Source organism: Notamacropus eugenii, chromosome 1 (genome assembly GCF_028372415.1).
Source record: "Notamacropus eugenii isolate mMacEug1 chromosome 1, mMacEug1.pri_v2, whole genome shotgun sequence".
NCBI lineage: Eukaryota > Metazoa > Chordata > Mammalia > Diprotodontia > Macropodidae > Notamacropus > Notamacropus eugenii.
The window spans coordinates 252,953,709-252,969,273 of NC_092872.1; the positions used below are offsets into that span (position 1 = coordinate 252,953,709).

The 15,565-nt window shown below is 36.6% G+C and overlaps 1 protein-coding gene across 6 annotated transcripts in view; it reads right to left on the reverse strand.

The window, feature by feature from the left end:
* The window catches only part of WAPL (WAPL cohesin release factor), a 96,705-nt gene that overhangs the window by 36,747 nt on the left and 44,393 nt on the right, over positions 1-15,565 (reverse strand). For all 6 annotated transcript variants that reach the window (XR_011971558.1, XM_072628553.1, XM_072628550.1 and 3 more), the window contains one exon: positions 512-607. Coding sequence is in view for 5 of the 6 variants with exons in the window: in XM_072628553.1 (XP_072484654.1) it covers positions 512-607 (96 nt within the window). In the remaining variant the exon portion in view is untranslated. The remainder of the gene's footprint in view (positions 1-511; positions 608-15,565) is intronic.

The following is a 15,565-nucleotide window of genomic DNA, read 5'->3' on the forward strand; positions in this document are numbered from 1 at the left end:
AAAATGCCTCAATTTAAATTATTTAATTCTTGATAATATAATAACATTTCATATCTGAAAGGCTTGTCTGATTGATTCAATAATACTCCTGGTATTACAAATAAAAGCTGTACAATTTGGAGAGACATTTAGTATCTCCAGGGTTTTTCCACAATACCCTAATCCAATATTCCCACAATATCAGAGGAATTCAATGGAATCAATGATGGTGGGATTAAATGTAAACACATATAATAAATTCAAATGAATAGTTAATTCATTAGAAACTTCAGACTATGAAAATAATTTAAGATGGCACTCAACCAAGAAAAAAGTACTCATTAACTCTTAGAAGTTTCCTATGATTATGTCTACATTTTTTCAGACTTCGATGAATTATACTACAGCTTCCTAAATTTTTTTTTAAAAATTTAGACTTCTCTTTTATTTCTCATAAAACATTGATATAATTTGAGGCAGTCCTGCCACTATTTAAGACGAACACAAAGATTAAGAAATATTGACTACTTACTGCGACACTCTGAGTTTTCAATACTGGTGGGGCAGGGAGTTCTTCTGATTCTGGATGGTTCCAATGTCTAGCATTATACACAGCTTTTGTAGGTGACTAAAAACGAAGCAAGAAAAACTCATGATGTTTTCATGTTACTGTGTAGTACATGTTACATGTAGTACATGTTATGGAGTCACATGCAGTTTCATGATTCAACAATAATTTACTGAAATACAAAGGTCAGTAAAGAAACTGTCCTTGCCCTCAACAAGCTTAGAATTTAGTTAAGGGGGGGGAAAAAAGATGTGTTTGTTAAACAGTTATATGTTGGTTCAGATTAAGGGTGAGTACTTTAAAAAGGAGAAGTGTAAGAAGGCTGGATAGTAGGTGTTATATAAGGGAAATGACAGGATCAGAGTTGTATACAGGACAAATTGGATTTGGAGGAGAGACTAGAAGTAGACAAACCAGTTTGGTAGGTATTGTAATAGTTCAGGAAGCAGAATGAGCACTGTACTGTGATTTAGTCCTGCAAACAAAAGCTTTAGTTTGCATATTATGTGATCAGAAAATAAATTACAAATATAGATAAGGTTCTGACCTAGAATGATAGCACTGGGAAAAGGGGATAGATGAGATCACTAGCAATCGAAGGAGAATCACAGTAACTCAAGGTTAAAAGGGACCTCAGGGGCTAAGTCCAACCTGTGTCTCTGAGAAGATGCAACCTCTATCAAGTACACAACAAGTAACCTTTCATCTTCTCCTCAGAGAATCTCAATGAAGGGGAATCCTGACCTGTCTCAAGCCAGTCCCTTCCAATTTTAGATAACTCTAATCATTAGGAAGGCCCTCCCCGCATTAGGTACAAACCTACTTCTCTACAACTTCCACATATCTGCTCTTTGAGGTCAAATACTTAGCATAAGTCATTAATATCTCTTGCATATGAGCATCCTCAGTATACTTTAAGATAGCTATGACTAAAACACACACACTCACAGAGTAGATCTGATCAAGACACTTTAATGACTGGGTAACCATGGAGCCCAAGCTGCGGATGGTCAGAATCACCTAGGGAAAGGCAGGGTAGATTTGGTGGGTGAAAAGACTACGACATGGGGCCAGACCCTTTAGGGAGCCAAACAAAATCAGAAGGTTAAACGAAAAAATTAGAAGGATCATTTCTTCAATAAACATTTATTAAGTGCTTGTCAAGTACCAGGCATGTGCTAAGTGCTAGAGGATATAAAACCTGACAAAAGACACTCTCTGCCCTCAAGAGTTCACAATCTAATAAAGGAGACAATATGCAAACCAACATATACAAAGTAAGCTATCTAAAGGATTGATAGGAAATAACTAAAAGAGGGAAAGTACTAAAATTAAGATGGTTTAGGAAATGTGGGATTTCAGGTGGAAATTTAAAAGCCTGGAGCTCAGAGTCAGAGCATCATGTTTATGGAACAGCAAGGGGGCCAATGTCACTGGATCAAAGAGTACATGTTGGGAAGTTAAGGTGCAAAAAGACTGGAAAGATAAAAGGAGGCTAGGGTATGAAGAGCTTTCGATACCAAACAGAACATTCTGTATTTGCTCCTGGACGCAATAGGAAGGCACTGGAGTTTACTGAATAGAGAGTTGATATGGTCAGACCTGTGCTTTAAGAAAATCATTTTAGTGTTTGAATGGAGGGGTGGAATGGAATGGGGAGAGACTCGAGGCAGGCAGAACTCACTAGCAGGTTATTGTGGTAGTCAACGTGTGAGGTGATGAGGGCCTGCATTATAGTGGTAGCAGTGTCACAGAGAGAAGGGAACATATTCAGGAGATGCTGCAAAGGTGAATTGTTAGACCTTTACAGTAGCTTGGATGGGGGATGGGAGGGTGAGACTGAGAGTAAGGAATTCAGGATAACTCCTGGGTTGTGTGCCTGAGAGACTTGGAAGATGGTGTTACCCTCTACAGTAAGAGGGAAGGTAGGCAGAGGACAGGTGGGGGGGGGGGGGGGGGGGGAGAGAAAGCGTTCTGGGGTTTTTTGGACATGTTGAGTTTTAATAAGTCTACTAGACATCTAGTTCAAGATATCAGATAGGCAGCTGAAGATCCAAGATTGGAGGTCAGCAGAGAGAATGGGACAAGAAAGGCAGATTTGAAAACTGCCAGCAAAAAATTGTAATTAAGTCCAGGGAAGCTGATGAAATCACCAAGTAAAATAGCACAGAGGGAGTAGAGAAGAGGATCCAGTACAGAAGTCTGAGAGAAACCCACGTTTAGAGGATGGAACATGGATAAGGATCCAGCAAAGGAGACGAAGAAGGTGGGGTCAGACAGGTAAGGTAAGGTAAGGTAAGAACCAAGAGAGAGTGGTATCCTGAAAACCTAGAGAAAAGAGAGTATTATGGAGGAAAGAGTGATTAATAGTGTCAAAGGCTACAGAGACCTCAAGGAGAATGAGGAATAAGGAGAGGTCATTTGATTTGACAACCAAGAAATCATTAGTAACTTTGGCAAGAGCAATTTCAGTAGAATCTGGCAGGGAGCCACATTGTGCAGGGTTGAAGAATAGAGGAAGAGAGATTGCAATGAGAGCAAATAAGCTCAGCTGGAGTGAGGATACCGCATGAGTGGGGGGGGGGGGGGGGGGTAGAATAAGAGATTGTTAGCCAGGCTTAATTTCAGAATTTGAGATCTTAAGAATTGATAAAATTTAGAGTCAACTCAACATCCAGGGTGTAGTCCTGTTGGTAAGTGGCTGGAATTGAGGATACAGTAATTGATATTAAGAAATGCAAGAAACTATAAACTACTATCATTCAACATGGGTAGTAAAGTCATCAAGGACTATCTATATAATCTAAGGTAACTCTAAAGTTAGATAATGACTATTCTTATAGTTGGTGCTTCATTAAAAAATTTTCAAAATTATGAAGAATCACTTTCTTTTATAATTGCATTAACTGTGTTTATACAACACTGTGTCTGCTCATTTTAACATTTTAAAAATGAATTCTGCCCAAAAACAGTAAAAAAATTTAAAATTCTCAAGGCTTAAATTAGCTTCAGTTACAGTTAACCGTGTCAATTTGTAAACTGAAACACTTCTTTCTAAAGTTATTTGCTTCTAAGTTATTTTCTCTTCAGACATCAAACACTTAAATGCAACCTAACATGTACATGTAAGAAGGAGGAACATATTGTGAATATACTGAATAGCCTAATCATTTTAAACTTTTATATAACTTTCCCTTTAACAGTAGTTCCAAGTCTTACTTGCTTAATATAGGGTTTAATCTCTACAGAAATGATGAATGATAGACATCATGTTATTAGTGTCAGAATTTAAAATAAACCATATGCAGATTTATTTTGAGTTTTTAAAAAAAAATCCTCATTAACCACAAAAATTAGTTGAGTCTTATAATAACATTTCCACTAACATATTTAAACTTAAATAATTAAGACCCACCATTAAATCTAATTTTCCTTCACAAATGATAAATCGAAAATTCTCTAACACCTCAACACTAATTTGTGTCCCTCTAATCCCCCCAAAAGAAGCACAGGACACATGTTTTCATACTATTTTATTTGCACATGTGATACAGTATAAAAGATACAATGAACACATGACTGGAAAGAAGATGGGTCTGTCATGGAGCAACAATGAAGCAAGCACATCAATAAATGGTTAAAACCACAAGAGTAAGGACTAGTATGTTGAGTACATCTTATATTGAGAATTTACTGAAGGACATGGATGGTAATTTGATAGGTGGGAAAGTGGTAGATGACTTGCAACACACATCTTTGGGAAGAATACTCACACCAAAGATCCCAGATCTAGCCAAAAAAGAATAGCTTTCCTCCTTATATGCATCTGTGATCTATCCAGACAACAACCATATATGAATATCTGGAGAGAGAAGGCAGGGGTGTGAGGGAAACGACCAGACAGACAGAGAGATAGACTTGGTGATAAGATATCTGTTCAAATGTTTGAAGAGTTTTCTTTTAGAGAAAGGATTAGACTTATTCTGACTTGCCCTATAAAGCAAAATGAGGAACTATGGGTGAAAGTTATAAAGAAGGTCAATTTAGGTTTCAGGTCAAGAAACACTTCTAAGCATTAGAAGGGTACAAAAGTGCAACTGCCTGTCTTCAGTGGTGGTAGGTTCTTCTTCCTTAGATACTGAAGGAAAGGCTGTGATTTCTTTCAGTTATAGGCTGCATTATTAGATGGTGCCTTCCAAATCTTAAATTGTGATACACAAACATTTATAATATATGCATATGTGTGATGTGCATTTGTGTGCTTGTATGTGTGCACAAGAGAGAGAAACAAAGAGAGACAGCAAGAGAACACATATGCTATGGTCACTAACCCCAAGCAAAATTTCAGGGAACCAGATTAAGTAAGTTTCATAATTAATAGTTACTTTTAGCTCTGTAACTAACTATGCCTTATAAACAAGATAGAGATGTAGGATAAATAATACTGCAATAAGGTTAGCTTAAACTAGCTAAACAACTAGACTCAAACACCAACATCAATCTTGAGCAACATCTTAAATATCATAAGGGTTCAACTTCAGCCCTATCCACACCTATTTATGACCTATAATATGAAGGCATAGATGAAATGTATTTCAAATTTATAGCAAACAAGGAAGAAAGCTAAGATGCTGAATAACAGACAGGATTTAAAATGATAAAAAACTTCCTTTCTCTTGGCCTACTTCCTCTTCTGTAAAATGGCTGACAAGATGTCTTCTCAGGGTCTTCCGAACTCTAAACTTAGGATCTTATAATAAAGAAAAAGTCCTATATATGTGTTCAAAAAAATCAAATGCAAAAGCACAGAACTGGGGAATAGAGAAAAGTACAATTAGACAACAGTTAATGAGAATGAGGTTATGGCACAAACTTAATAAATCTTCAGTGTGGTGTGGGAGCAAAAAAAAAAGAATATGAGCTAGATTTCTAAGAGCAGTGAAATTAGAAGAAAAACTACTATAACCACCATATTTTGTTGGGTCAGACCACACGAAAAGATAAAACTGGAAAGAACATTTGTTTTCACAATCTAAAGAGCTGAGTTTGAAATCAAGTTCTGTCCATTATCACCTGCTTAAATGGAGATGTTATAGTCTTTCTAGGGTTTGTCATGTTTGCTTACCTACAAAATGAGAAGGCTGGACTATATTATTGCTCGGACCCCTCTTCCAAAACTAAATCTTATGACCCTATATTTGGAGGGGAAAAGGATGATGAGAAGATTCAAGGACATACCATCCAAAGGTCAAGAGATGTTTAACCTGGAGAAGACAGGAGATAAGACTAATAACTGTCTTCAAGAATTTGAGGGGCTATCATATGGAAGAGGGATTATAGGAGTTTCCCATCATACTGGAAGTGGAAAACATTTATCGAAGATGTTGCTGAAGGGATTTCTAGGGTGACGATTGGTCTGCTGAGTTCTCTTCCAATTCTGAGATTAAAGGATTCTAAGATTCTTACATTTTTTCCTCATGCAATTTTCTGAAAGGCTAATTGTTGGGTATCAAACTCTCTCAGAATCTGATACCAAGAAAAGGCCAAGAAAAAGCTAAGGAAAATACATTTTAAAAAGCTATGTCATATTCTTGAAATATTTCTGCCCAGTCCAGTTTTTCAACCCAATATTCTCAGTCACTATTTAAGAAATAAAATCTATATCCTTTTTTAAGATACAGCATAACATGACAGCAGATGAACTAAACAACAATGATGCTAAATTTCTACATAATCAGACAAGTGTAAATACATATGAACTAAAGAAAACACTACAGGAAATCTAACAAATGAATAGCCAATTCTCGTCATTCACAGTAGTTAGGCTATGCAAAGTCACTGTGAACAATGAATTAGGAATACTGAACCAGTGTTCCTTGAGGTTCTTGTAAGCCTCTGGTCACATTTACTTTAGCAGTTTCTGGAGTGGCCTCACGTAGTTATCAGTGAATTTCCCCTCCCTTTTTCCTGGACGTATCATAACGCTGATTCATTAACACTGAACTCATAGCCAAAAGCATTATAACTCATGCTTGAAGGAAGCTTATCTAGCAAATTTAGAAGGCACATCACAGCGTTCTTGTGTCTAAGAACACTAAACTGCATTTCAGCACTACCCTTGGGAGTCATTTTAATGAGTGAAATCAGAAACAAAAAACACAAAAATGTGAAAAGCACGGCACTATACAGGAGGTGAAAAGGAAATTTGTTTACAGTATGAGAGCTGAAACAAGAAGACAGAGAATCACCTTGTTCAACCTCAACTGGCATTATGCACTTTGGGGACTCAAAATTTTTTGTTGCTCTGAATATCTCCTCAAATAACCACAAAAATACTGTGAGTATAAATTTTAGTGAGCATGCAAATTCTCAAATATGCAATCCGTAAATAATGAGAATTGCATACAGTAAGAATCATACCATGACACAAAAGCACTTGACAGCATTTGGTGTAGATACAGAAAATATATAACGCAAATTTCCAGACAATGAGCTAGATGAAACTTGATTCTAACAATTGCCAAAGGCTGAAGGCCACTGTTTGAATCACAACCATATTTACAGTTTGATTCACAATAACTTTAATGGCAGGTGATTTCTTATTTCATTTCACTATTAAGAAATACTTTAAAAATATTTTATAAAATTTTAAAAGAAAAAGGTAGCCTGTGAATCTCATACAACTGTCACAGAATCAAGCCTTCTCAGAGTTGAAAAACCCTCAGGAGCTATCGACTTCAATTTTCATTTGAAAATTATCTTCTTTATATGCCCAAGAAATCTTCAGTCTTTTCTTAAAGAGTTAAGTAAAGGACCCCTATTTCCTCCCCAGGAAGCCTCAGCAGATCTTCCAGAGAATCTACACTGAGATCACTAATTGTCAGGACCACATTTTCCCCTATATGATCTAAATTTGCCTTTCTGCAGCCTTCACACATTCCTCTTCGTTCTATATTGTAGAGTTGAATAGAACTAGGCAAACCCTTTCTTCCACATGTCAGCCCTTCAAGTACAGCTCTCACATCCCTTCTAAGTCTCCTCAGAAATGGATTAAACCATTCTAGTTCCTTCAACCCATCCTCTTAAGGCATTAACTTGAAGCTCTTTACCAATTAATCATCCTCCTTGGATACCCCCTCACAGTAATTTATCAATGTCCTTCCTGTGAAATGTGGTGTCCAATGCTAAACACAAAACTACATATATTCTGCTAAGGAGGAAAGGGCACACAGAGACTACTACATGTGCCCCTTTATTCTGGCATTTGCTTTCCTGACTTCCCTATCAGGCCACTGACATATTGGGCTAGCAATTCAATAAAATCATCAAATATCTTTAAGATATACTGGAAAGATATGTTTCTCTCATCCAATTAGAGGAAAAGCATGGCATAATGACTCTAGAACTGGACTTTTAAGAATCAGGAAGATGGGGGTTTTAAATGTGTCTCTGACAATTACTGGTTACATAACCCTAAGCAAGTCACTAAAGCTACATCAGCTGATTCTCCTATAAAATGGAGATAGTTGCTGCATCCACCTTACAGAGAGAAAGGATTTTGAAGATCAAATGAAATTCAGTAATGAATATGAAGCACTCTGAAAACTTAAAAGTAATAAACAAATGTGAACTATTATTTTCTTTTTGTGAAGAATATTTTTTAACCCAAATATGCAATTTTATGTTGATCGAGATCAGGGTTTCTTAAACTTTTTCCACTGGTGACCCACAGTTTAATTAAATTTTGCCTTATTTCATTCAGTTCAAAGTTCAAGCCTAGTAGTCCTGACTCTGTCACCCAGAATGAGAGCTATCACTTCCAACTTTATGAGGTGGGCAACCCATGCCTTCCCTCAAGCCACTGGTAAAAATGCTACAGGGCACACTATTAAGAGACCTTCTTCTAAGCTGACAAAGGGCCATCAATGATGATTTGGAGTCCAATCAGTTCTGAATCTCATTAGACTATCATTCAGTTTGCATTCCTCCATCTCACTGAAAAGAAATGCACAAAATACTACATCAAATGATTTGTGAAAATCTAGGTAAAAACTATGTTGTGCAGTTCCTCTAATATAAAATTTTTGTAACCCTATCAGAAAAAGGAAATGAAGCTTCCTAATGAAGGCAGCCTGGTCTCTGTGATCCCAATAGCTTCCTTTTCTAAATATTCACTAGCCACTCTATTATGATAAGACCTACAGTTTAGCCAGGATCGAAGTCAACCTCACTAGTCTATGGTTTGCAGACTTAATTTTTTTTCCTATTTAGGAAAACCAATCACCAAGCTTTCACTAAGCACCTACTATGTGCTAGAAAATGTGCAAATATAAATAAACATAACCTACTCATAAGGAGCTTACCTTTTAATAGAGAAGAACAAAGGCAAATATAAGAATGTACAAACTATAAAGAGAATAAACACAAATACCAAATAGATCAATAGAAAGTAATGGGGAGAAGGGAAGGCAGTATTTTATTTAAGGAAATGTCCAGACCAGCCATTTTCACTTTCTTCCCTACTTCCCTCTTGACTTTTATATTATCACCTCCACCCATGTTCTTTTCAGCAACTCTTCCAGTCCCCCACTAGATTGTTAGCACTTTAAGAGTATTAATTTCTATGCCCAACACTTAATAAGTGGTTAATTAATTATCTATCTATCCATCCATCCCTCTCCCACTAGAAATACGGACTCTACCTTTGGAGCAGCTCGCACACACACAGGTAAGCTTTTGTCTTTCCTTGCCTAAATTCATGACTCCATGTTGTTTCTCAACAAACACCACTAAACCATACCTCCTTGCTTATGCCCTGTATGTATGTATGTACTGTATTCCTCCACATGGGTAGGAAATCTTATTTTCTTTTATTTACATTCACAACATTTAGTACAGAATACCTAGCACACAGGGAGTGTTTTTTGATTTCTTCCTTCATTCTTTGATTCTTGAAGGTGGCATTTGAGTCTGAAGGGAAGAGGAACTCCTCAAGGAGAACTAAGATGATAGCTCAGTGAGGAGAGATCAGAGGCAGAATGCCTCGCATTGCTATGCACGTAGAAGCAGCAAGATTTGACAACTGATAGATGAATATTAAGGTGAGGAAAAGTGAGTAGTCAAGGATCATGAAGACTGAAGAATGGTATGCTTTTGACAGGAAACAATCAAGTGTGGAAGAAGGTCAGGATTAGGGAGATGAGTTGTTTTGGACATACTGCATATGATGTCTCTGGGATGTCAAGTTCAAAATGTCCAAGAAGCAAGTGATGATGACAGAGAGAAACTCTGGGGAGAGCTTGAGCCTCAGGATATAGATCTCATTACTGAAGGCAGAATTTTGAATTTTCTAAAGAAAGTAGTGAAAATTTTTCTCTCATGTGTCTGCCAGAGAGAATAAGTTTGATGGATGGTATTTTTATAACAAGAGGTATTTACTTAAAACTTCTAAATAGATAACATATAATATGCAAACAGTTTGATTTGAGAAGGCTTCCAAACAGAAAGGATTATCAATTATTTCATTAAAATAGCGCAGTCTTTAAAAATCTCAAAACAGTGTCAACTATTTACCTTGAGCAAATCAAACTCTCAAAAACTTTATGTTTCTACCTACTAAATTAGAAGATTATAGTAGATTTGGATCATCCATCTCCAGAGTTCCTTCAAACTCTATGCTTTTACAAGTGATATTAATTTTAACCTCCCAAAGTTCCATGCATATATATTTCTAAATTGCCACTTGGCAGCTTATCTTGACTCAATGATATTAAATAAACAAAACAAAACAAAAATGAAAGACACTGACATGAGATATACTGAAAATATTCAACATAAAAAGAACAGCAGTTAATTATGTTGAAGAAAAAAGAAAACTTTAGAGGCTTGTTTCATTAGCACTATGGAGGGAAAGATTCTCTTCAAAAACCTGTTAATTCTGAGAAGGCAGATAACACGTCTTATCTAAACTTATTATTTCCTGGAACAGTACTCTATACTTAGACAAGGTGCTGAATAAGGTCATAACTAAAGGAACTAGAGAAATGATAAATGAAACACACATTCCTCCAAAGTAGGTTTGTTATTTGTACTGTAGCAAAACAATAACAGCTGATTTTAAAAACCCATATATGTGAACTGCTCTTTTAAGGCAGTTCCTAGCACATATTAGAAATTCAATAAACACTTCTCAAAAGAATAAAAAGTAGTCTATGAATATGGATATATGTACAATAATGGAAGCCAAAAGAAACACAAAAGGAAGAGTTCAAGTGGTATTAACATGCAGGTGGAAGAAGGGAAAAAATAGATTACTCCAACCTCAACTGGCCCATAATGAGGATTAGAATGCAAGCCAAATAAAGGACAGTCGAAAACTGAAAACAACATTAATACAAGGTAATCTCAAGGCAAGTCATGGAGAGAAATAAGTGTAGTTCGAAGTCACGATGGAAATGAGCCAGTTCTTAATGCTAGCTAAGTATGTGTGTTAATTAGCTTAGGATATTTCAAAGATTCCAAAGGATACTCTGCTAATAAATCAACCAATTATTTCTGGGGCAGGAATGAATTGAGGAAAAAAATACAAGTTAAACTTGTTAAACAGGGCACATAAATTTTATACAAAAATATAGCTACATTAAACTATATTAAACCGGAGGAAAAAAAATTAACTATGCTTTAATTCGACATCATGAGTACTTAAGGACAGAGATATAATAAAGTATAAGAAAAGGAGGAACAAAAGGAGAACCTTTCCCTCCCTTTTCTTCCTCCACAAAAATACTATACAAGCACATAAGAGTTAACTGTTGCTTTTAAACATCACTAGGATTAGAATTTAGATTGTAACTCAAAATCTAGGGTTCTTCTTACTACAACAACCTACTTCTCATACTGTAATTACTGAAAAAAATCTAGTGGATTTTTTTTGGTCTACAGCATTTTATGCTGTTGACCAACTGCTTTCTTGAAATCTCTTTGCTTGGCCTCCTTGAGTCTTTCTCTTAGTTCTCCCCATCTTACAGGAACAAAAGGGATAAGGATTCTACAGAAGCAAATAGGTATGTACTAAAATGTGAGACTCTGTGGCTAAGCTTTCTGTATGGAGGAGGGGGGAAGAGGAGCGAGCAGCACACTACTGTGAGGGGATGTAAAGAGGACTGCAAGGTGCATGCATGGGACAAAAAGAAACAAGAGTAAAAAGCCAAAGAGGTGGAAAGTAGTTGATGTCATTACACTGATTTAAGTGGAAATGAAGTGAATGAACTGGGTATTTAAACTGAAAGTTGAGACAATGTAGAACAGTCAAAAACAAGGACAGGGAGTAGGTGATACAGATGGATTAAGAAATAATCTTGGAGAGAGGAAAGGTCACTGAAGGTTAAAAGAATAGTCGAGAATCAGCAATGGGGGATCAAGGTATAAGCTCCTTGAGAAAAAGAGGTCTGTACTATATTTATCTTTGAATCTCTCAGAGTAGCTCAGTACCTTGTACATGAAAGGCACTCAATGTTTCCTTAACTGGATTGAAAGATTCAGATCTTTTGTATTTTTACACTCTAAATACCAAACACTTTCAGCTTATTAAATATTCAATACAATAAAATAAATTTAATGCTGAAACTAAACATGGTGGACAGAGGGGAAAATCTGGTTATTTTTGTTTTCTAAATGTTTGGATTTTGGATAACCAGAAACACACTTTATGTGCATCCTGTATGACTTAATGGCACATAAATGGCCAATTGCCAGAAATATAATAAAGTTCACTAAATGCTTATAACTTGATCAGCTAGCGGTATAATAATTAACATTTCTTCCCAGTAAGCTACAGTATTCTAGGGTTTTAGAAGGTTTCATTAAATATTTGAAATTTTTAACTCTTTAAACCAATTCTCTACTTATATTTAAAAGAGACAATAATATTTGATATGACTTGGTAAAACTGTCATGTTGATTAATTGTAATGTATCTAAATATACAATAAAATAAAATTATTTTGTTCTCATTTTAGATTTAAAAATGACCTTAGAGATCGGCCAGCTCAATATGCATTATTCAGGGACAACTAAGGCCCAGAGACTTTATTAAAATTTGAATCTAATTTTTTATGCAGATCAGTTCAGGCTCCTAGATTTCTATCATTCAAATTTTTTTTTCATTACACCTTGATGCTCTCAGGAAAATCACTAATTCTCTGAGTTAGAAGGAACTTCAGAGACTGTGTAGTTCAAACCCCTATTTAAATTTCCTTTCTATTCCATGTCCTGTTTCCCTTTCATCCAATCTCTGTCTCAAGGATCTCCAGTAAAGGGAAAACTTCCCAAAGCAATTTCACTATATTTTAAAAGGTCTAAAACTACAAAGGATTTCGAGGATTTCCTTACAAAGTCCAAAAAATCATTCCCCTTGGCAGAGGAAATAAAAGAGTTGAGCTCTGCCTACTCTGTGTTGGCCATTATTACATCCCATCCACTTTAAGAGACCTATCCCATACCTCTTAGATCCCCACACCTTTTCCCCCCTCAATGTAAGCTAAAAGTTCCTCCCTCACCCCAGTTCATTCCAAACTTGAGCATTCCTGACACTATTCCCAGGTAACATTAATACTTTCTCCTGATCTCTTTAGACAAATGATTTTCCTCATCAATATTCTCTGAGTCTGCAAAATTTCATTCTTAAGAGCTTCCCATTAACTCCTAGGCTGACTCCTACACAAAATTTTGAACCATTAGACCTACAATCTGTTGTAAGATCTGTCCATTTTATCTATCTCTCATGTACGCCCCCTTCTCTCCTCTGCCACAATCTCAGTGTGGGCTCTCATCACCTCACATCTTTTAGGCAGAAGTGGCACAGTTGATGGGTTTCAAGGCTTGGAATCAAAGACCTGAATCAAATCTAGCCTCAGACAATTCTTAGCTATACAATCCAGGTTAAGTTATTTAACTTGTCCGACATCAGTTTCCCTCATCTGTAAAATGGAGATAATAAAAGCTCCTACACCTCCTAGGGCTGTTGTAAGAATCAAATGAGATCATATATGTAAGCACTTTGCAAACCTTAAGCACAATATAAGCTCTGGCTATCATTATTATTCTTTCCATCTTCCTTTCCATCAGGAAGTGTTCAAAACTTCTTCCAATCACTTTGTTATCTGGCACTGATTTAGTATTATACCTCTCAGATGTGTTCAGGGCCATTAAATCAAATTCTTTCACCAAATGACAGCCCTTCAAATACTCAGAGCTTTCACATCTCCCCCAAATTCTCCTTTCCAACTTCAACATTACACCAGGTCCTTCAAACAGATCTTAGTGTGGAATGTTTTGAAATCCCTTCATTATCTTGTTTTTCCTCCTTTGTCAGTCAAACATTTATTAAGTGCCTACTATGTGCCAGGCACTGTGCACTGTACAGGGATGTAAATTTCTGCTATGAGCTCAGAACTAACCAGGTAGGATAAATTGGCAATAATCAACTAAGGGAAGAAACTAGAATTAAGAAGGTTTGGGAAAGACATCCTACAGATGTTGTGAAATTTTGGCTGGGACTTGGAGGAAGCTAGAAGGCAGAGATGAGGAGAAAGAGAATTCCATACATGGGGGCCAGCTAGTAAAAATGCCTGGAGTTGGGAGATGGGAGTGCATTGTTCCAAGAATAACAAGGAGACCAGTGTACCTAGATCCAAGATTGTAAGAGAGGGGAGGTTATGCTCCTGGAGGTGACAGTCACTGGAGTTAGGGGAAGGAGGAGAAGAACATGGTCAGATCCACAAGATGACTCTGACAACTGAGTGGAGAATCAACTTAAGAAGAAGGAGATTTACTGCAGGCAGATCAATCAGCAAGTTTTATAGCATCTTTAGAAGAAGGCCAGAGATTAGGGCAAGAGATAGGGCATAATGGCATGTCCTCTGGTCATTTTAACAGCTTCTTAGTCCTTCCTCAAATCTGAAGGTTGGAATGGCACATAATAATCTACTGTTTGAACAGGACGTAGCATAGTAAAAATTATTCCATTACATTCCTCTGTTCTTAAGAAATGCTTCATTTGACATGTTAGCAATAATTCAACCTCTGCTTGAAACAATCTAGTTACTGGGACCCATTACCTCCTGAAGCGTATCATTTTATATTCTAACAACTCTAATTTTTAGAAGTGTTTTCTTCTCCTGAGCAATACCTCTTTATATAATTTTAACTTATTAGTCTTGGTCAACATTTCTGCCAGCTTAAAATCTACTTGGTTTTCCAAGTGATGATGAGACATCTCATCTTCCAGCAAAAATCCACCAGTATTTACTAAATGCTCCCTATACCACATGCGGAGAGACAGTGGAATGTAAAAACCATCCCTGTCTTCCAAGGGCTTAGTCTGAGGTGGGAAGTGGCAGATAACTAAACTTCAAATTGAGATATATAAAGCAGACAGAAAGTAATTGATGGCCACATTGGAGTTAGGGGGAAAAAGTAACAGGGGAAAAGAATATCCCATGTCACTCATAATGCCAACTTCACTCCAGTTCCCCTAGTTGAGCTTTGAGCCTTTACTTCCTGGATTGGCCTTCATTATAAAGGAATCATAGGTGATATCATCCTCAGTTTTCTAACTTCCAATTCCATGATTCCTTCTAGAGAAGATATCAAAATGGGAAATAAGCATCAAGACCCACAAACACTAGAACTGCCTTTTACTTATGGCCCCAATAGCCACCAAAGAAAAACAAAGAAAGCTGAATTTGATTGCAACCCTCAGTTTGCTGTCATTAGTACAACTCTCTTCCCCTACTTTGTATCCTATGGATAGCAGCACAAAAAATCTTAACTTTACAGTGGTAATTAATCCATCCACCCAATTTCTACCATTAGTTAATTTTATTAGCTATACAGTTGCATACTCTAGATCTTCACTATTGGGTTCCATATTTGTAGGCAGATGGTGGCATTGATTTATCATCTAGATGACTGGGTACTGGGCATGTAATAATAGCACTTTGGGGACATCTGATTCTGA